A 22,565-nucleotide genomic window follows, 5' to 3' on the forward strand; every position below is an offset into this window, starting at 1 on the left:
GCCAGACAATTGTATTGTATTAACCAAGGCACAATTTTACACACTTCTTGTGTTCTGCCTATTTTATTTAAATAGTAGCACAGCACATACTGTACGTACATAGGATAGCTGTAGTGTACCAAAAGCATACATACGCATTTTGCCATTTTAACCAATTTGGCAGAAAGGGTATATCCTAATTGCCTCATACTTTCAAAAATATGGACTTAGCTAGCTATCCAGCAAAGCAGAAGGCACACATTTTTTTAAATTACCGTTTTATATGTTATATTTGTTTACAAATAGATATTTTACCATACATTTCTAAATACTTGAAAATTAGTGCAGGCCAGTGGTTAATTAACCACGAACATGCTTTGTACTAATATCTAGGTCTTAGTGCATGGGATAAAACGAAATTTAAAGCAAAGGCAGCATATTTTAGGAAATCATTCAATAACCGGGATCACTCCATACATTTTTACCCATTAGAATAATATCTCTAATAAAGCTAATTTCTGCTAATGTGAGCGAATGCTGATGATCAGTTTCCATGCAGTAAATAATGACCCATTCATTTTAAACCAGGCTCATAGCTAGCTGTGGTCACACATTGGATTTTCTCAATGAAATGGTTTGAGAAACTGTGTGCTTGCAAGTGAGCAAACAAACTCTGTGTCACAAAAGATTAAGTCTCCATTTGCATAAATAAATACTATAGCTATTTAACATTTTCAGGGCTCAACCCAGAATATTAAGCTGGGGGGGGGGGGGGTAAGCTGCTGCAGATTCTAGGGGGTCTGGGGTCATGCTCCCCCAGGAAAATGTTGAAAATTTAGGTGTAAATATACTCAATTTTGGTAAAAGTTTGCTGTGATGTCATTGAATATTGACCATTTGACTATACAACTTTGGAATCAATTAAACCTTTCCATTACTCAAGACTTTGGGTATAAACCTAGGGGGGGCAATAGCTAACCCAGGGGGGCTGATTTTATTGATTGATACCATGCAAGATAGCAGGCTCATACAACACAGATAAAAGATACTCATTGTAGTCAATGATTAAGGTTTTGTTAAGATACTCACTGTATTTAAGGTTATACCTTTCTTAAAATACTGTTTTCATTTGTGATTACTTGAAGGAATGTGCATGGCTACACACCCTTGTGTGACTACAAGTAATCACGACAAATCAATATTCTTGTTTTTTTGTTATGTAAAATCATCGGTTACTCTTTACACTGATGGTATTAATCATGTTATGCTTTATAGAGCAGCTGCAGACCATGACACCCTACAACAGGACCTTGATACTTTATCAAAATAGCCAACATTTGGCAAATAAGGTGTAATTTATCTAAATGTGCCATGAATTACTGTGTATTACAAACTGACAAATAATCCTTCAAGATACTGCTACAATATAATTAGTGAGAAGGTGGGATTGGTCCCTGATACTATAAGTACCTAGGGGTTATCCTGGATGAACATTTAACATTCAATGAGCACATCAACAAGATGTCTTACAAGGCAAACCAAGTTAAGTCTTTCTTACAGAGAAACATCGCATTTCTCGAAGGTCAAGGAAGCCTGTTAAAAGTCTATAGCAAGGCCATGCAGTAGTAGAATACATTAGTACAGTGTCGTCCCCATTTACAAAGACAAACATTAATGTAACTGAAGCAGTGCAGCGAAGAGCTGTAAGATTTGTGAATGGAGACTTGGCCAGATATTTAGTATTACAGAAATTTAGAATGTTTAGAATGTTGCCAGAAAATTTCACGTGCTGTCATTTTATTCAAGATTTTACATAGTGTATTTTGTATACCTTATTCTCATGGTTACCACAAGTACAAACATTGATGCTAGACGTGTAAAGATTTTAAGATAAGGACAATGAACTATTCTTGTACATAACCTAGCTACAGTCCTTATGTTTATTCTGTTTGTACCAGTGTCTTAACTCCCGGCCACAATGGAGGTTTGCATCGCTAATGTGGCTATCATTTGTAACCCCCAGTACAGGATTCATCATGGGATTGTACGGGGATTAATGCCACAGTAGTGGGGCTTTAAACCGGAACAACTGCTTAAATATTCTATTACATGTATTACTATATAGCCCCTCCAAGCACTCAGTGTGACATCACCTTATGCTGATCATAGAGTGGGAGAATATACTAGGGGGATTAGATAGCCAGGGTTTTTGCTCTTGCAAACTGTCAAATCCCCACTTAATCACCATAATTATGCACCTATCAATGTGTTGCCCCTCCCCCCTCGGATGTAAGTGGGGCTTTACAGGGGGAATTGACATGAAACTGCTGCCCCACTATGGGGCATTTTACGATCATTCATTAAGCACCCAAGTATTTTTTTTTTGTAACATACTATGCTATGTCAAATCCTGCCCGGTGTTGCAACTGGGGCCAACAGTGGGGATTTGACACAACAGGTTTGTCCTCTGTGGGGCATTTGACATTCGGCTGTGTCAAATCCCCACCATAGCCCCATATATATCGTATGCCCGAGGGGGGTTGGTGGCTGGTGGAGCAATACATTGATAGGTGCATTATACCTATACTGGGGAGGTGATAACTAAGTTGGAGGTACCTTCAGCATCAACCACTATGCGTAGGGTTTCCAACTCAAAATGAGAATGTGCTTCCTTTTGTTGTTTCTGGAGATTTTCATACAGACTGACCTTTAAGATAAAGTAAACAAGTGTCAGTTTATTATTGGATTGTTTGTAGCATTTAGTGTCAGCATAATTTAACACACAAAAATATCCAAAAAGTGGCCACGTGACCAAAATACCATAATAGCTACATTGGACAGCCTATTTGAAAACTCATTGTATATTAAGGTGATCTAAGTCACAATTAGCATATTACATACCTCAATGAAGACTTCTACATTTTTTTAGTGCTATGGCACATACTATAATCAGATTGTTTGCCACGTGACCAGTTTTTGGATATTTACAGTTAAAACTGCACTGGTATTGAAAGCAACAGACAGTTTAACAATAAATTGGTGCTTGTTTGTTATCTTAAAGGTCAGTCTGTGTGAAACGAACCAGAAACAATGGAAAGAGCTAAGGAATCATGCTATTTTCCAGTGGAAATCCTATATTATAAGATTTTTGGTCACGTAACCACTTTTTGGATATTTACATGGTTTAAAATTATGCTGATATTGAATGCTACAATAACAAATTAGCACTTGTTTCATTTATCTTAAAGGTCAGTCTGTGTCAAATTATCCAGTAACAACAAAAAGAATTTTCGAAGCACTTTCTTATTTTGAGTGGAAACCCTACAGTATGCGTTCATAGTACTCTCCTTTCCTCAAGAGCCCTTCTGTCCATTTAGGAGGAGCAGCTGCTTCAGTCATAAGCTAGGTAGATACCGTAGATAGCTTGTCAGACCGAGTCAGACACAACATATCAAAACTACTCTGTACATTTTGTCAAATCACAGCCAAAACCTCAATGGTCAAAATTTTTTTTTCACAGAAATCTAAGTATTACCCTTAATTCTAAAGAATTAAACATTAAAAAGATGTAATATCTACTTTATAACTCTTTCACTACCTCAGGTTTGTCAAACAAGCTGATTAAAAAAACCTTGTCATTCCTTGTAATTCCCTTGTCCAATACAAAATACATGTGTTTTGTAATATATTCAGAAAACACAAAAGTACAGGCATTAGCACCCATAATTTCTACAGAACATTATACAATGAAAGAAAGCCCATGAATTGCCCTATACAATACCGCCTGTACTGGGATTGTAACATTACCACAGTGTCACTTATTCATTGTTGATTACGGCATAATGCGCACTCCATACAAAAGCCTATTGGAGAAATTGATTACGCGGGTGGACAAATCCCAAAAGTACAGGCTGTTATCCTCCACCAAATCCCCAAAACTTGGTATCATTGTATGTGTTGAAGTGTACTGATTAAGAATCCACCCGTACTGAGTGTTTAACTGGGTGTAACTAATCACTGGACTGGAACACTGTGGACTGGACTACTGGACTGACATATTTTTGGTTTTTACACATTCTGAGGTTGGTTTTATTGAGTCTTGCTAGCTAAGGAACTTAAGAAAACTTGCAGTCTGCTACTAAAATGATGAGTGTGAGGAGTGGAGTAAGCAAAAATTGACTTCTAGTGATTTCTCCTCTATTTGTTATATTCTTCTACAGTACATATACCTATACTCCTTATCAGTATACTGCAGGGAATGTGCTAGTTATGGCTAACCAACAATAACGTCTTGGAGATAGTAGCAAGCTTGTAAATTTGGTCACATATTGTAGTAGTACACCAACCAGCACATGTAAGAACTAATCATGATAGCAGAAAATACCTACAGTTGTACAATGAGTTTGTACATTGCATGTATGAACAAACTTAGCTACAGTAGTCTTAGGAAGGATAGCCGGGTTGTGTCCCAGGGGCCTGAGCTATTTAATTCAAGGATACAATGTATCATAGGTAGTACAAATATAGTAAAATGATTTTTGGTTAGCTATTGCTAGATATTACAATCTCCAAAACACAATACTAAGAAGTGCATAAATGTTGTAGAGCATAACAAGTAGTGAGAAGTAAGTTTTTGCTTTATACTCCACTCCTCACACTCATCATTTTAGTAGCAGACTGCAAGTTTTCTTAAGTTCCTTAGATAGCAAGACTCATAAAACCAACCTCAGAATGTGTAAAAACCAAAAATATGTCAGTCCAGTGTTCCAGTCCAGTAGTCCAATCCAGTGATTAGTTCGAGGATTAGTTACACCCTGTTTAACTGGTAATTTTACAGAGAAGTAGCTACTCGAAAAACCTTGTTTTTCCAGCATTATTTTACGTACCCGATGATGCGTACTTCACCAGAACAAGGCACTTTCTGCCCTTCCTGTTCGTCTCAGAGCAAAATCTGACAGGACTCGCCTGACATTAACGCAAGCATTAACGAGTTCGATAAACCAAACGGTGTTTCCGTAAACTGAAGTATGCGTGGTTTGTTTACGTGGCAGGGCCGGAGCCCACGGTCCGGCCGGTCCGGCATTGGCCGGACCACTTTTCAGCCACTTGAATTTGCAAAAAGATCGAGATACTCTAATAGAGCAGTCATCGCATTATACTCTAATAGAACAGTCATGGTGATAGTTAGAGCATTCGGCATATAATATCAATACTCTTATTACACTGGTTGATCTAAGCCATTATATCCATTTTAATTGTTTTCAAATTACTTTCTAATGAACCATCTGCATAGAATTGCACAATAGGCTAATTGATAATGCATGTTATGTATTAACAATTACAATCAAAATTGCTTCTGTATCTCAAAAGAACTAAACTCACTTTGTATCATGAAAGTAAAATTAGCTACTAGCTATATATTAAATTGAATTAATTGGTATACAGTAGCACAAAATTACCTGGATATATTCTTGGTGTAAAAAACAGAAAGAGACCGTGTATGTAAAATAGCTTCCAGATGCCATTTCAGAACATGTATTTTCAAAAATTTTCCCAGGGAGCATGTCCCCAGACTTCCTTAGCTTAGCATGTTAATACATGCTGTAGCTAGCACACACAAAATACATTACAGTAGATAATGTGATTTAAATTTCAAATCAATAAAATGTAGTGTGCATGACTATGACCTCCATTGCAGTCCATGAATGGCCTGATCACTCAAAATCTCTGGGCTCCGGCCCTGCATGGTGGTGTAATTTTTACCGGAAACGGGCAAAACCTTGCGGAATCCGGTAAATTGACATTTGTTTTGATATGAAAATCGCGGCAAAACTGGTGCATGAATCCGAGGGTGGATCCAATGTGGTGATCGAACACAATTGACCCAGGAACAAGAAATCACTTAATCCCGCCTTTCGAACCACCTGGCAACACTAGGTGACTCTAAAACCATAGATTTTATTATCTGAAGTAGAGAATGCCTCATTTACTCCCTTAATTTTTACTACTACTGGTGGAATGGGTGATGCTGCTACTCAGTTTTATAAGAGACTGGCCAACCTTTTGAGTGCAAAGCACAGTCTTTCCTATGGAATAGTGATGGGATGGCTGAGATGTAAATTGAGCTTCTCTTTGTTGAGGTCTGCAATTATGTGCATTCGCGGTGCCAGGTCCAGTTTGCGCTGTCCCATTGCTGAGGCACCGATTGCTGTGCAGGTCGCTGAGGCCCATATTTAAGATAGTTTTGTTTTTGTTTATTAGCTATGTACTGTTTTATCTCATGTCATTAATTTGTAAAAAAAAAATTGTTGAATACAGTCTATTTCCGGTTGGTTGACTAGAGAAACAAAGTGTTAAAAGTCACGTGCTTGAAAGTAGCCAATGAGATCAGCAGCCTTCAGTTTAAACTAGCGCCGTCCGCCTGGTGTGAAATTTCATTGGTTATTTCTATTCACGTGATACTTTTGCATTTGGCTTACGTGGACAACCAACCTGTAACAGTAAAAAAAAAAACTCACTACAACTCGCGCATTACGCAATGAAGGTCACGTGCAAGGGCATTCTAGTTCGAGTTTCCGCGTGGCCTCTTGACTTGCTCTTGACTTCAGTCGCGTAGCCAGATCACTACTTTTTCTTTTGTGTTGGGATAGAGCGATGTTGGCTCGTGGTTTATCGCTTCGCAGACCTTCAACTACTAGTGCATTGTAAGTTTAACTAGTATGTGAACTGACTGTTCTTTCCATCCAGTTTTTGTATTTATGTAGATGTCGAGATGGAGCTTCAGTGATGTTTTCGAAGAGCGCAACGTTGGATCGTTGCTTATCGCTGTGTAGAATTTCAACTACTAGTCATGCATTGTAAGTTTAAGTATGTGAATTGACCGTTCGTTCCATCCAGTTTGTATCATTGTTAATAGATGTCGAGATGGAGCACCAGTGACATTTAAAGAAGCAGTCACTAAAGCTATCACAACTTATGTAACGAACACCTGCACGTACGTGCATCCTACAGGTATGAAACTATAGTAATGTCGAGTAATGTTAACCCTTTGGTACACTGCTATGTTAGTCTCGTGTAGCCAAACCCTATTTCTCCATGTCAAGAGTACGTAATAAAAATAGGGAGGGAGAGTGTCTAACTTTGACACTTTCAGCCAAAATCACTGTGTAATATAGAGCATCCATACATTAGTAGAACAAAAGCTTTACCTTATTCAACACCTATCAACAGATCTATCATCAGTAAAAGTGTTAATTTGTTCAAAGATCATTGTCTATTCGATAATACCCAGTGATTTTGTACAAGCTGTATGGACCTTGTCCATAATTACGTCACAACATAAAAATGGCCGACAGAGTAGGGGTACTTTGTACAGTGAGCCATTGGGAGAGATGGCGTTTCGCTATGATAACGTTTATGCTATGATAACGTTTATGCTGTGCAGTGAGGGGCTAGGTGAGGCATACATATTTACTTAGAAGACGAATTAGCGTTGTTTTATATTGATAGCTAAATTTAGGTCTGCTTTCGCCTGGTGAATTATTTTGCACCACCAATCCATGCTAACTAGTCTTTTACCTTCATTATCTGATGGCTCCGTGTCCACAAAGTCGTAAATAAAGTCTGTTTTGATGAATACGCTGCGAAGTACCCCCACTCTTTGCACCATTTTGTCAATTATGACGTAATTACGTATAAGGTCCATTGGCAGTTAGACACTCTCCCTCACTATTCTTATTATGAACTCTTGTCCACGCGGCATAATAGGAAATTATAAGCATTTGCTGTTCTGAAAATTTGGAGCAGCCACTTATAATTTTCAATCAATAAGCCCCATGCAGAGAAATAGGATCTGGCTACACAAGACTACCACTATATTATGTGTATTGTTGTACTCTACAGTTTCATGCATATGTGTGTACTATACACAGTTTTGGGATCATTACTAAAATTAATATACAATGGAACCTCCCTTAACAGTCACCTGAGTTGGGCGGTCACCTCAGCACAACGGCCATGTGACTACGGTCCCGACTGATTCCCAATCAGTTTGTATTAAGTGGTCACCTCTATAACACGTATAACAGCCAGCTTTAGCAGTCCCAAACAGCACTTCGCTATACCATGCAACCTATAGCCATTACGGTGAGTAAACTAGCTGCACTATACTTCTGTAACACAAAGAAAGGTTTTATACTTACAGTATTGCCACTCCATTCTTCGTGCGATTATAATTAAAGCTCTTGATTCCTGATTTTCAATTGTGTAGTTATTATTATTAGTTCACCGTCTTTACGATCTGAAAGGCTGAAGTTTTATAGTATAAGCCACTGCTTTCCCTTCACCCAGAGGAAGTATAATTCTCTGTCTCCTTACTGGCACTGATGGCAGGCTCTTTTTTACTTTTTAGTCTGTCAGTTACATAAGTGTGCATGCATGTGTAACTAAACCTGAGTATACAAGTACACAAAACAATTTGAAATTTTCAACTAGAGTAGGGACCATAGCACGTCGATAAAAGGTACTGAAACAAGCTGGAGTAGTGCACGATATTAAATCACAGTTAAACAATAAGAAGTGTTATATCCCTACTGTGCTCAAGATATCATAACTTTTTATTGATATGCTATGGTCCTAATCTAGTTGAGACTTCAAATTTTTGTGTACTTGTTTTTAAACTTTATTTGTAAATAATTATTATGACTGGTGAACCCATGCATACTGCATGTGAAATGGTGCCACGCGCCCCAGCTGTATCAATTATCATCCAAAAAGTGAAGTATCCATTACGCTTCATTATTGGTTATGTTCAACCCGTTACACAGCATTACAAATCAAGAACTGTTTGAAAATCACCTCTGCAATCAAAGTAGCCACTATGAAAAATATGGATGGTTTCCATTACAAAGGGAAACCACCACATGCTACCACCAAACCAACACTTTTCGTTGTCAGAAAAGATGAATGGGACACAAAGGAGAACACTGGTAAGTCCATAAAGAATGCATTGTACATACTGCACTATGCCAAAAGGCACCTCTCGGGCAGAAGCAACGTCGAACAGTGAAAAAATCAATCCCGTATCCTTGAGCCGTTATCGAGTTACACTTGTCTGAAGGCATCAGTCAGTATGTCACTAGAAATGTCCCCAGCAACTTGTTGAAAACATTTGGGGTCGATCTAAAAGCTTGTTTGGACTTATAGTCCGTACTCGTTCACCTGAGCCCCTGCCAAATATAATTTTGTACTTGAACAAGATGTTTGTGTGCCTGAATGTATGGGATATTTTTAAAGCCTCATAACTTTCCCATATCAAAGCGCTTTTTTGATCAACAGTTCCAATTGACAGTTCCAGTGTTTAAATGGCTTCACAGTGCTACTATATGTTTGGGCAGCTGGTTCATGTAACAAGAGTTATTAACAAAAATGAGGGCTCAGTTGAACGTGAACAAACTATAGTTTTACCTAACCAATACTGCCTCATCGTCGTCAGGGAAAATTGAGACTGTTTTTTGGGTGATGTTATTTTGTGGGCCACGCCTACTCCTTTGTGGTCCCTACTCAGTACTATCGTACTGCATGATAAGTCCCTAGAACTTCTGTATAAAGGCCAAGGACCTTGGTTTGTGGCTAACCTATTACTCTTGTCGTTACTGTATAAAGTAATAATATTACATAACACGTTACTTTTGTAATGCATTACTTTTGCAGGTAATACAATTTCAGTTATGCACAAAAATAGCACGTTACATTGCCTCATTACTGTAAAAAGTAATAATATTATGTAACGCGTTACCCCCAACACTGACTATAAAGCACTAGTAGACTTCAAGTTGTCACCAAGCACCCTGAGTAAATTTAAGTTCACCGATTTTTTTTAAAAGGTCCACTGAAATGGTAAAATACACTTCAAATATTATCAAACCTTGTTTACTAATTTTTTATTTATTTATTTATTAAGGCTTTATTAAATTGCATCATACCAAGAAACTTCAATATGTGTGCAATACACAGAAGTGTTCATGTTGGTCCATTTCCTGCCAGTTTCGATTTAGTTTCAGGTAGTACCAGCCATAATGAAAGTAAGAGCCTGCACTGCAGCCAGTTACAAGCCTATTGGAGAGGGTTAATTTAGTGAATATATGCTGGCCATTATGATGAATGCTCAAGAACATCTCTGAAAGGAGCTGTAAATCAATAGTACAGTGGTGGGAGCAAGCCAACGTTTGTTTCTTGACTATGTCAAATACGTTTAAGGTTATGGAATAGTCACGAGCAATCATTCAAAATTTTGAAGGGCTGGCTTACTTGTGTTGCTACAACAAATTCTAGTATTCCACCTACCTCAAACTACACTGTAGCTACGTAAAACATTAAATATGAAGGGTTTCACATTCATTTTTAACTTTCATGCTGCTAGACTGGTTTTATGGCCTTCTCAAAAAGTATCAATAGGAGCTCAGCTCCAGAAGTCACTACCATGTTTTTCCGCTGCCAAATACAGCAAAAGCTGTAGACTCTATTAACATTTCTGGGGCATGGTGATACAATTTATTAGGTCCTGTGGGAGCGTTTTTGGCGTTTCTTCCCAGTAATGGAGATATAAGCCTTCAAAGAGCTTGTTTCACTCAAAGAAACTACTAAAAGTTCAATAAAACATCTATACAACCAGTAACTTTAAAAAAATCGCTTCCACAGAAGTGACAGGACCTATAGTTGTTTAGTTACTTGTGTTGAAATTATAAAGATTCGGTAATCTGTTAGTCTGGTTTTTGGTGGCACGTTTTTATAAAACATCATTCTATTGTGGACCACATACCCAAGAATGGTAATTTTTCTGCCGTAAAAACAAACAAGTACAATTAGTTGTGTTGCTAACAACACAGTTGTTGAAATTATTTATCCATTCTCAGTTTAAAGCAGGTTTTGTAATTTGTTCCGCTCACGCATTTTAAAACATTCTGTAACCTTAAGGGCACATCCTTCCCAGATAGAGAGAGGTATAGAGAAGCAATGGTGATGGTGCTATTCTCACAGGAACTTACACGAGGATATTGACCTTGAAAAGTGAATCAGGTATGTCTAGCAATGGTACTATTGTTTGTAACCTGGTACTGCTTTTTAAACTAATCAAACCAACAGCCTGAGAAGTGCTGAGAAGAAAGTGAGCTTCAATACTGCCTCGGCACAACAGCAACAACTTTACTATCACTTACCAGCAAAACTCTTCAGTAGTCTAGGAATGATACGATGCTCAAAAGCTATCACCACCTGTATTGTGGAACTCCACGTTTTATCAGCCTTTCCCATTATAAAGTGTGTGATAACAATACTTCCAGTTCTTGGTCTTATGTCTTGGTCGTACGTAACTAGACTTTTTGGCTTAATATCTCAGTACAACAACATACAGTAATTGAATTATTTAAAGGTGTTTTTGTGCATTGCATGATACAAATTACTTATTTATTCAATAAAATGGCAAGTGAATTTTCTATTTCAGTGGACCTGTAATACAGCTTGTCGCTTAGTGGCTAGCAGTGGTAAAGCCTATGTCATGGCCAGCTGTAACAAACCTTGTCACTTCCTTGCTGTAACAAGGACGATGTGTTTAGGCCACTCCAAGTAACCATTTCCTGCCTGCATGCAAATACTCTTCAGCATCATATCTGCATGAACGTTTTATTATTATTTATACATCAAGCCTTTATTTCAAATGACGTCAAGCAAATTTTCTAGTTGTGGTATTCTTAAAGTACTGTTTCCAGTGGCTATCGAGATTCTTACAGTGACTAATAAACCAGATATTAGTGAAACAATGATACAATACTATTATGTAACACTTTCACACCTCAGATCAGTGGAGCTACCCAGACTACATTTCGTATGTAGCCCAGCTAGCCAGGCTACATACGAAATGTAGACCGGGCTACAACTACCTGGGTAGTGATTATATAGACGTTGGTGCCGAAATTGATTGTGGGGATCGATTAACACTCACGTGATTACAATACATGACTTGGATTTCGCTATGAAAACCACTCAGACGGGAGTATTTTGTTACCCTTCCTACAAGTTGAAAAACGTTGGGCTAAGGTAAAAACTAGTGTTATAACTTATTCGTCAATCATTTCCGCATGTTTTTGAATAAAGACACGCCCCCATCATGAAGCTACCACTCTCCCATCATGAAGCTACCACTCTGCACGGAGTAAGCAAGCTTACCTGTCTAGGCCTTTAGTGAACTGTGTAGTTTTTCCATAAAAGATTCAATAGCACTGATTAAAACATCAAACTCGCGTAACAGAAATTCTCCGTTATATCTCTAGGATATGTCCATTTATCATAACCAAATGTAACCAGAACGTACTAGGTGCTGATCCATAATCAAAAATTTTAGGTATGCCTATATAAAACATTCAGTGGCTGCACTCATATTGGCTTGAGTGATTGATCGCCCTGTACAGGCTATCAGCATAATAAGTGTTACGTATTAGTAGTAACATGGGAATTAGGGCTTTGCCTGATATGTATGCCCTCTGCCCTCGGGCATACATATCAGGCAAAGCCCTCATGCCCGTGTTGCAACTATTACTTCTTTAACAACCAGCTGAAAACTCTAACCTAGCATTAGAATTTGGTACCCTAATAACCATACCTGTTCATTTTAGGTCAATTCTTCTGCCTGGTAAAATAAAGTCAATTGACTCTTATTAAATTTCCATAAACACTCATGCTTGGATATCTCGGGAGTCTCCCAAGTGACATTGTTTGCTTATTTGCAACATGTATACAATCTCATGATTACACACACCTTTTAGAAAAGGCATGCATATCTACACTTACGCATAATATACATGTATGTACTTATTATCCATTGTAGCCTCTAAGCTATGTATTAATTTTCATTGTGACAGGAGCATTAAGTCATAGGAAAGGATCTGTTGCAGGTAGTAGTTTACAGTATACTCACTACACCAATGAGAAGGAATTTTTAGACAAAGCTACCAGTGATTCTACTACAGATCATTTTGTTGGGGTTGACTATTTCAACAAAATGTTTGTTAAACATTTCACTGATGCTGTAGTGCAGCGGATTGATAACCTGTGTATTAAAAATCCAGATTTGTACATATTTAATTGCTGTAGCACCATTGCTAGCAGTATTAATTTTGTGACAATGAACAATGAAACGAGCGTAAGGTTCTCGTATATCGAACCTATATTAAGAATGGTGTGTACCGCACATGGTCACGACATGAATGTAGAGAGAACTATGGCTAATGGGGATTGGCCAGTTGCAGTATCTGATCAAAGTAAAGCCGATTATGTGTGTTGGTACAATAAATGCAACAACATCAAATTTCATCAAACCTGTATGATAGTCGAAACCAAACACCAAAAGAAACTGAATGACAATACCATATCCCAGACACTTGGGTATTACATGAGAGCAAAGGGGATCCTCTGTAAACACATGATGGACAAGAAACCTGGCATAGCATTTTTGTTCAACCAATACGAAGGAAGGATAGATGTGAAAATATTTTTATTTCCTTTTGGAGACAGTGACAAAGGGTTCGGAGTACAAGCGTTATTGCTCCCAACTATTTCAGTAGGGTATGACCAATTTCTGCGGTCTGGAATACCTGAGCTGATTTTTGTGCTGTGTATGAATACATCCCCTCTCTTATCATTGTCCCCACCGTTTCAGTTACAAACGATTGATCGTGAAAGGTTGTCTCTAGTGTTGACCGATGTAGAACTTGACTTTAAAAAACAAATTGAAATGCTAAGTCAACAAATTGAAACACTAAGAAAACAAAAGAATTAGGCTACAAAAAAAAATAAACAAACAAGCCATGGAACTTGGACCGAATATATGGACTGAAGTTGTACAACAAGTGTATTAATGTTTTGTATAAATTTTCTGTTTATCATTAGTATCAAGACACACGGTAGTGTGTCGTGCGGCCCAAGAAGCCGGCGCGTAACACCCGTGAGTATATTGACAGGAAGAAAGAAAACGCAATTTTCGCACCTCCGTAGCTCTGTGCTTCCTTGATGAAACAAGACGATTTTTGCTGTGGACATGCCCCCCAACTGCAGCACTCTACATTCCAAATTTGAGCGAAATCGCTTCGCGCGTTCCCGAGATATGCGACTTCAAAAATTGGCTGAGTTTCTTCGTTTTTTTTTTCTTCTTATTTTTCTTTTTCTTGTCGCACACTTACAAAAACTGCTATAAAACTCGAACGCGTTATCCGATTGCCTTGAAATTTGGCACACAGAAGGGGGGTATAAAGGCGCATCTCGGTACCAACTTTGGCTGGAATACCATAAACAGACAAAGAGTTATGAGCGATTATGCACGAAAAATAACACCAATATGTTGTCACGCCTACAGGGTAAACCGCGTATGGGAAGAAGCTGAAAATCGGTGGGTGAATAGGTTAACTATTGAACCTCAAACCTTTTGTGGTTTGAAAGAAATCGAGCTAAAAACCAGGAAGATACAGCGAAAAAATCAACAGTGTGTAACAATTACGCAATCGAGATTAGCTAATTTTTAATATTTTTATTTTATTATTATTATTATTATTATGCTTGCCACGCCTACCAGGTAAACCGCTTGGGGTAATGCTTTCAAAATCGCTGTACAGATGGAGTTATCATCTTAGAAAGGCTCTTCAATGGTGTAGAAGAATCAGACTTAAATCCACGGAGTTATAACACGAAATCCAACTTGGTGTAGCAAGTGCGAGATCGAGATACTCTAATAGAGCAGTCATCCTAATAGAGCAGTCACCCTGAACAGAATTAAAGAGATCAGTTAGAAATAAGTAACCTGTATAGAGATCAGCTACAAACAAATCACCCTGTAGAGAGTTCAGCTACAAACAATTCACCCTGTTAAAACATCAGTTAGAAGAAGATTTCTTGTAGAGAGTTCAAATACAAACAAATCACCCTGTTGAAAGATCAGCTAGAAGATGTCACCTTGTAGATAGTTCAGTTACAAAGAAACCACCATGTAGAGAATTCAGCTACAAACTAGTGACCCTGTAGATACATCAGCTAGAAGAAGTTACCTTGTAGAGAGTTCAGCTACAAAGAAACCATTCTGTAAAGAGCTCAGCTGCAAACAAATCACCTATACAGAATTCAGCTACAAACAAATCACCCTGTAGAGAGATCAGCTAGAAGAAGTTACCTTGTAGATAGTTCAGCTACAAACAAATCATCCTGTAGAGAGATCAGCTAGAAGAAGTTACCTTGTAGATAGTTCAGCTACAAACAATTCACCCTGTACAGAGCTCAGTTAAAAGAGGTTTCCTTGTAAAAAGTTCAGCTACAAACAAATCACCCTGTAGAGAGATAAGTAAGAAGAAGTTACCTTGTAGATCGTTCTGCTACAAACAATTCACCCTGTAAAGAGATCAGCTAGAAGAAGTTACCTTGTAGAGAGTTCAGCTACAAAGAAACCATCATGTAGAGAATTCAGCCGCAAACAAATCATGTATAGAGAGTTCAGCTACAAACAAATCTCCCTGTAGAGAGATCAGCTAGAAGAAGTTTCCTTGTAGAGAGTTCTGCTACAAACAAATCACCCTGTAGAAAGATCAGCTAGAAGAAATCACCTTGTAGAGAGTTCAGCTTCAAAGAAACAATCATGTGAGAGTTCAGGTACAAACAAATTGTCCTGTAGAGAGATCAGCTAGAAGAAGTTACCTTGTAGAGAGTTCAGCTACAAAGAAACCATCATGTAGATAGTTCAGGTACAAACAAATCACCCTGTAGAAAGATCAGCTATAGAAGAAATCACCTTGTAGAGAGTTCAGCTACAAAGAATCTATCGTGTAGAGAGTTTAACTACAAACAAATCACCCTGTAGAAAGATCAGCTATAGAAGAAATCACCTTGTAGAGAGTTCAGCTACAAAGAAACCATCATGTAGAGAGTTCAGCTACAAACAAATCGGCCTGTAGAGAGATCAGCTAGAAGAAATTACCTTGTAGAGAGTTCAGCTACAAAGAAACAATCATGTAGAGAGTTCAGCTGCAAACAAATCACCTGTAGAGAGTTCAGCTAGAAACAAGTCACCCTGTAGAGAGATCAGCTAGAAACAAGTCACCTTGTAGAGAGTTCAGCTAGAAGAAGTAACATTGTAGAGCTACAAAGAAGCTACCATGTAGAGTTCAGCTGCAAACAAATCACCCTGTAGAGAACTCAGCTACAAACAAATCGCCCTGTAGAAAGATTAGCTAGAAGAAGTTACTTTATAGGGAGTTCAGCTATGAACAGATCACCCTGTAGAGAGTTCAGCTACAAACAAATCACCCTGTAGAGAGTTAAGTTACAAAGAAACCACCATGTAGAGAGTTCAGCTGCAAAAAAAATCAATCACTCTGTAGAGAGTTCAGCTAGAAGAAGTCACCTTGTAGAGAGTTAAGCTGCAAATAAATCACCCTGTAGAGAATTCAGCTACAAACAAATCACCCTGTAGAAAGATCAGCTAGAAGAAGTTACCTTGTAGAGAGTTCAGCTACAAAGAAACCACCATGTAGAGAGTTCAGCTGCAAACAAATCACCTGTAGAGAATTCAGCTAGAAACAAGTCACCCTGTAGAGAGATCAGCTAGAAACAAGTCACCCTGTAGAGAGTTCAGCTAGAAGAAGTCACATTGTAGAGAGTTCAGCTACAAAGAAACTACCACGTAGAGAATCCAGCTGCAAACAAATCATCCTGTAGAGAGTTCAGCTAGAAGAAGTCACCTTTTAGAGAGTTCAGCTACAAAGCAACCACCATGTAAAGAGTTCAGCTGCAAAAAACTCAATCACCTTGTAGAAAGATCGGCTAGAAGAAGTTACCTTGTAGAGAGTTCAGCTACAAAGAAACCACCATGTAGAGAGTTCAGCTGCAAACAAATCACCTGTAGAGAGTTCAGCTAGAAACAAGTCACCCTGTAGAGAGTTCAGCTAGAAGAAGTCACATTGTAGAGAGTTCAGCTACAATGAAACTCCCATGTAGAGAGTTCAGCTGCAAACAAATCACCCTGTAGAGAACTCAGCTACAAACAAATATGCAGTGAAAAAGATCAGCTAGAAGAAGTTACCTTGTAGAGAGTTCAGCTACAACGAAACCACCATGTAGAGAGTTCAGCTACAAACAAATCACCTGTAGAGAGTTCAGCTAGAAACAAGTCACCCTGTAGAGAGATCAGCTAGAAACAAGTCACCTTGTAGAGAGTTCAGCTAGAAGAAGTCACATTGTAGAGAGTTCAGCTACAAAGAAACCACCATTTAGAGAGTTCAGCTGCAAACAAATCACCCAGTAGAAAGTTCAGCTATGAACAGATCACCCTGTTGAGAGTTCAGTTAGAAACAAGGAATCCTGTAGAGAAATCACCTAGAAGTATCACCTTGTAGAGTTCAGCTACAAACAAATCACCTGTAGAGAGTTCAGCTACAAACAAATCACCCTGTAGAGAGATCAGCTAGAAGAAGTTACCTTGTAGGGATTTCAGCTACAAACAAATCACCCTGTAGAGAGTTCAGCTACAAAGAAACTATTCTGTAAAGAGCTCAGCTGCAAACAAATCACTTGTACAGAATTCAGCTACAAACAAATCGCCCTGTAGAGAGATCAGCTAGAAGAAATTACCTTGTAGATAGTTCAGCTACAAACAAATCACCCTGTAGAAAGATCAGTTAGAAGAACTTACCTTGGAGAAAGTTCAGCTACAAAGAAACCATTTTGTAAAGAGCTCAGCTGCAAACAAATCACCTGTACAGAATTCAACTACGAACAAATCACCCTGTAGAGATCAGCTATTAGAAGTTACCTTGTAGATAGTTCAGCTACAAACAAATCTCCCTGTAGAGAGATCAGCTAGAAGAAATTACCTTGTAGAGAGTTCAGCTACAAAGAAACCACCATGTAGAGAGTTCAGCTGCAAAGAAATCACCCTGTAGAAAATTCTGCCAGAAACAAATTGCCCTGTAGAAAGATCAGTTAGAAGAAGTTACCTTTTAGAGAGTTCAGCTACAAAGAAACCATTCTGTAAAGAGCTCAGCTGCAAACAAATCACCTATACAAAATTCAGCTACAAACACATCACCTGTAGAGAGATCAGCTAGAAGAAGTTACCTTGTAGATCGTTCAGCTACAAACAATTCACCCTGTAGAGAGAGCAATTAGAAGAAGTCACCTTGTAGAGTGTTCAGTTACAAAGAAACCACCATGGAGATTTCTGTAATCAATATATGTGACCGGATTTGCGAAAAGGGGTCTTCCACACACATCCAATTCCGTAAATGTTGGAGACCATAACTCAGTGTTCAAGTAACATAATTATTAACCTGAACATTTCACCATGTATTCAGCTATAGTGGTGCTCACCACTGCCCAAATATCAAGGCAATAGCTCTTTCCAATCTGAAGTTATCAATTGTCAAAGTTGGCAAATTGGACCCCTTTTCGCAAATCCGGTCACATATGTATTATACAGTATATATAATTTGTACATTTACTGATAAAATATTTAAAGTACATCTACTTCATCTTTTCTTCTTCCTGTAGTAAAGAAAAAAACATAGGTTAAAAAAGTCCCAAAGCTGGCCATAGGCCGGCTTTGGGGTATACAAATACAAAAAGAAATGAAATCTAATCCAAAACAGCCAAGCTGTAAAAAAAGTGTGCGGCCCTCAGAAAGGCTATGGTGAAAAAAGATGTGAAATCCAAGGTGGCGGCCAAGAAATGGCTGTGATGGTAGGTTAGTGGTAAAAATTTTAATAACGACAATTCAGGTGAATTTTTGTGAAGCGGCACAAAAATTCACCTGAATTGTCATTATTAAAATTTTTACCACTAACCTACCATCACAGCCATTTCTTGGCCGCCACCTTGGATTTCACATCTTTTTTCACCATAGCCTTTCTGAGGGCCGCACACTTTTTTTACAGCTTGGCTGTTTTGGATTAGATACATTTATACAGTACATTATTTACATTAATATTAAGGATAGAATCAACAACCACTTCCGTGTAGTGGTTATGGCCCTGATAAATTTCTGTCATTTTCGTAGAATAATTTCTGACCATCCTTAGAGTATCTCCGCCCATACAACAGTACCCGATTTGTTAATTCTATTGTCGGTGTGATCTGGACTAACTGTCAATGTCAGCTAATATCATTGAACGTTCAGTTTATGTCATCTGATCAGAACATGACAGACAGTTTATCATTATTACTGACTTACTGGCTGACTTATTACAATATGGCTATTGAAGGCAATGAGAACATGAAACTGGTGCAAGTTGATATAAAGTATAGACCGATATATTCTAATAGAACAGTCTAGCCATAATTATAATTTTGAAATTGTGGTGATGTTGAGTAATGCACACTGTTAGTGGTAACCATGACCACAGAGCCACTACTTGGCCTGACCTGAAATTTGTAGCTTCCCAGCCTCTAGGTGTACAGGAGTGATGCTGGTAACGATATTCACTAATCAGTGGGTGTCCTTGTTTAATTGCACTTGTAACTTCTTTTAATACAGATTATTTTACTGCTACCAATTGTCTGGAATACGGTAAATGGAGTGAGTTACAAGGACAACTCAATTTGGTCCTACTTGTGTACCGTCATTGTTGGAGGTTAATGTGAGTGTATTGTGTTTCTTTTTGTTTGTACTTTGCAGCATTGGTTAGAGGGGTTGTTGCAAGTTCTAAAGTGTTATCATTAGCTTGTAATTGACTGGTTTCTTTGTCACTTCTTTTGCCATTTACTATCCTGAATATCTTCTCTATCCTCAATGTAATCACTTTCCTTGTTATGACAATGTGTGGCTGGCTATAGCTTTGTGTAATCTTCCATAGGTTGCATCTTGGTGGCATGCTTGAGACGTTAAATAAGACCAAAGGTATGTTAAAAATTGATATCAAAAAAATAGTAAGTGACTGGACCTGTGTGTCTTCATCAAAGAATATGTACAGTGTTTATATGGTGTGAAAACAGTCAACGTGTTTAGATAAGGACAGTAAATTATAGTATTACTGAAGTCTGTATATGCAAAATTGTGTAGGATATACAAAATTTCTCCTATAGTATAGAGTTGGGCTGCTTGGCATCTATTTCAACACAGGCACTCTAAGTGTATGTGGTGTTACCATTTGGGGCTAGTCAGTTCCCCTAGATATCTACCCCATTAAGCTTTTCTATGTACAATTGGTCAGGATGTCTTAACGTATACAGTGCCGTCCAGTTACAACTTCACATAAACACATGTGGGACCACACTTTTGTCTATCATGGCCCACGCAAAGTCAATCTGTGGGATTTTGTTATGTTGACTTGTTTGCCAAGTTTGTAATTGGACAAGACTTGTGTGTAATAGACACTTAGTATCATTTCTTTCTCAACAGGTTTGGTCCAAGGAGTAGGATCTGGTCAGCCATTACTAAACACAGGGAATCTACTGCTAAATAATTATCCATACAATGATGTATATAGATGGAGGAAGCAATCTTTATATTGTTTATGCTTTTTGTATGATAGCCCAAAGCAACACTTGTAGTTTTTGTACTTGTTATGAGTTGTTGTATATTTTGTTGTTGGTTTGTACCAAGTTCATTATACAATAGTCGACATGAATACTTTCTTATCATTCTATTAGAACATTGTCTGTTATGTAACACTACTAAACTTTGAATAAACTGTAGCTGATATTATTAAGCAACAAGTCCAAGAATGCAGCACTGTTAAAATTAGGGAGTACCCAGAGGTGTTCTAATTTTCAATAGAATCATCTTATTATGGGTGTTAATATACAAAGGTACACACTAACACCCTGAGAGTAGCTAAGTTATTAATGGGGTGTTTAAGTGGTAATTACAGTACTCCCTTAGGGCATTGTAAATACCATGGGTGTACATGAACACCTTTGCAGTGGGGTACTGTAACACCTTGTTTTTGCAGTGAGCAAGCATCAAATGGTGAAGCAGTAGCTGGCATGTACTATACCAGTATGATGGGGAGGTTTACTTGGTCAAGATGATCAACAGTACTAAACCTGAAGGGTTTTGTAACTTGCTGTTGGTAGCTACTTTCTGCAGTTTGACAGGTATAGATGTTTCCTGATGGCAATAACAAACCAATAAAAAAATTTTCATGAAATATTTGTCCTTGCTTCAGACAACATGGTACTTAATTCTGTAAAAATGCTATGTCTTTGATGAAAAGTACCAATGGAAATTTTTGGTATATCTTTATTAGAAAACATTCTGCTATTAAATTTCAATATGGTTGCAAAGTGGATATTTAGCCTGTCACAGTGCAAATATTTATTTAGCCAGTGTTTTGTTGTGTGAACATTAGGAATTCGTCCCTATAGTGCCACACCAGGAGTATATTGACAGTAAGAAAGCAAACACGATTTTCATGCATATGGGTACTCCATGCTCCCTCCTCGAATTGGAATCATCTTGCAATTTCGCTGCAAACATCCATCCACATACCAAGATTGCTGTATGAAATCATGCAATTTTTTTAAATTTAATACAAGCCCTTAAAATTCAGCTAAATTTCTTTGTTTTTCCCCTTAATTATTTTTTCTTTGGGGGAGGGGGGCTTAGATCATTCTTTTTGCACACTTTACAAAAACATAAATGCAAATATATTCTCTTGAATTTTAGGAACATAATTGTTACGGCAACATCCAAGTGTGGTGTAAATCTGATAAAGTCATAAAACTACAGGCAATTTACATTTATGAAGACAGAATATTTGTAGGGTAGACCACTCATTATGCGTATAGGTTAACCATCATAGCTCAAACCTTTTGTGGTTTAAAAGAAATCATATTTTGATAGCTATAAACTCACATGCATTTATCTAGTGTAAAATTGCAGGGTCAAAATGCTTCAACAAAACAGTCAAAATGGTTTTGTTTGAAATATATGCAAAAAGTTGGCAGAAAAGTTGCCCAGGGTTCAATCCAGGGATCTCCAGACCTAATTCCCAAACTCTTCACCACTGAACCATGCACCATTACCAGTTGATTAATTATGTAACTCTAGTTCAAATCAACTCAATATTAAAAGTCCATAATTTCATAGATCTACCAATAGACAATCTTAACATTCTTCCATGTGTGTTCTATTAGAAGTCTTCAAAAAAATGTACACTCTATTAGGGTATTATCAAAATAAAATTAATGCTGCAATACAATATTGTGTATTCCATTGAATCAGAGCTGATATTGTAGTATCAATCAGTGTTGGTCTCACTCACACCATTAATTGCCATTAAATTTTCATTAAAATGCTATGCTAGCAAACTTGTAATACAACAGCTTGGAAGTCATATTCTAACAAAATGGTATACAGGATTTAAGGTTGAGCAATTGCAATTATCACGTTTGCATGAAAAATCGAGATACTCTCTATCCAGTGGTGATCTGTATGTTAGTCAGTTTAGTGCTTTATGTATCATACTGCAACTCAGTGTTACAACTGAACCAGAAAACAGCAAAACAATAGAACCAGGGACCAGCAACCCACAAAATATGGACACTGCCGAAACACC

The 22,565-nt window shown here is 37.8% G+C and overlaps 1 protein-coding gene across 2 annotated transcripts; it reads left to right on the plus strand.

The window, feature by feature from the left end:
* Positions 1 to 6,297: 6,297 nt before the first annotated feature.
* On the plus strand, positions 6,298 to 20,674 carry LOC136258077 (uncharacterized). Of its 2 annotated transcripts, XM_066051382.1 has the most exons (6): positions 6,298 to 6,683; positions 6,744 to 6,836; positions 6,896 to 6,990; positions 19,541 to 19,643; positions 19,860 to 19,903; positions 20,405 to 20,674. In XM_066051382.1, exons 1-6 carry the CDS (start codon positions 6,634 to 6,636, stop codon positions 20,554 to 20,556), a joined length of 537 nt encoding a protein of 178 aa, XP_065907454.1. In that variant the 5' UTR covers positions 6,298 to 6,633; the 3' UTR covers positions 20,557 to 20,674. The 2 variants fall into 2 exon arrangements, with proteins under 2 accessions (XP_065907454.1, XP_065907453.1); XM_066051381.1 differs by lacking the exons at positions 19,541 to 19,643; positions 19,860 to 19,903; positions 20,405 to 20,674 and adding an exon at positions 12,894 to 13,917.
* The last annotated feature ends 1,891 nt before the right edge of the window (positions 20,675 to 22,565 follow it).

This window comes from Dysidea avara, chromosome 6, assembly GCF_963678975.1.
Source record: "Dysidea avara chromosome 6, odDysAvar1.4, whole genome shotgun sequence".
Lineage (NCBI taxonomy): Eukaryota > Metazoa > Porifera > Demospongiae > Dictyoceratida > Dysideidae > Dysidea > Dysidea avara.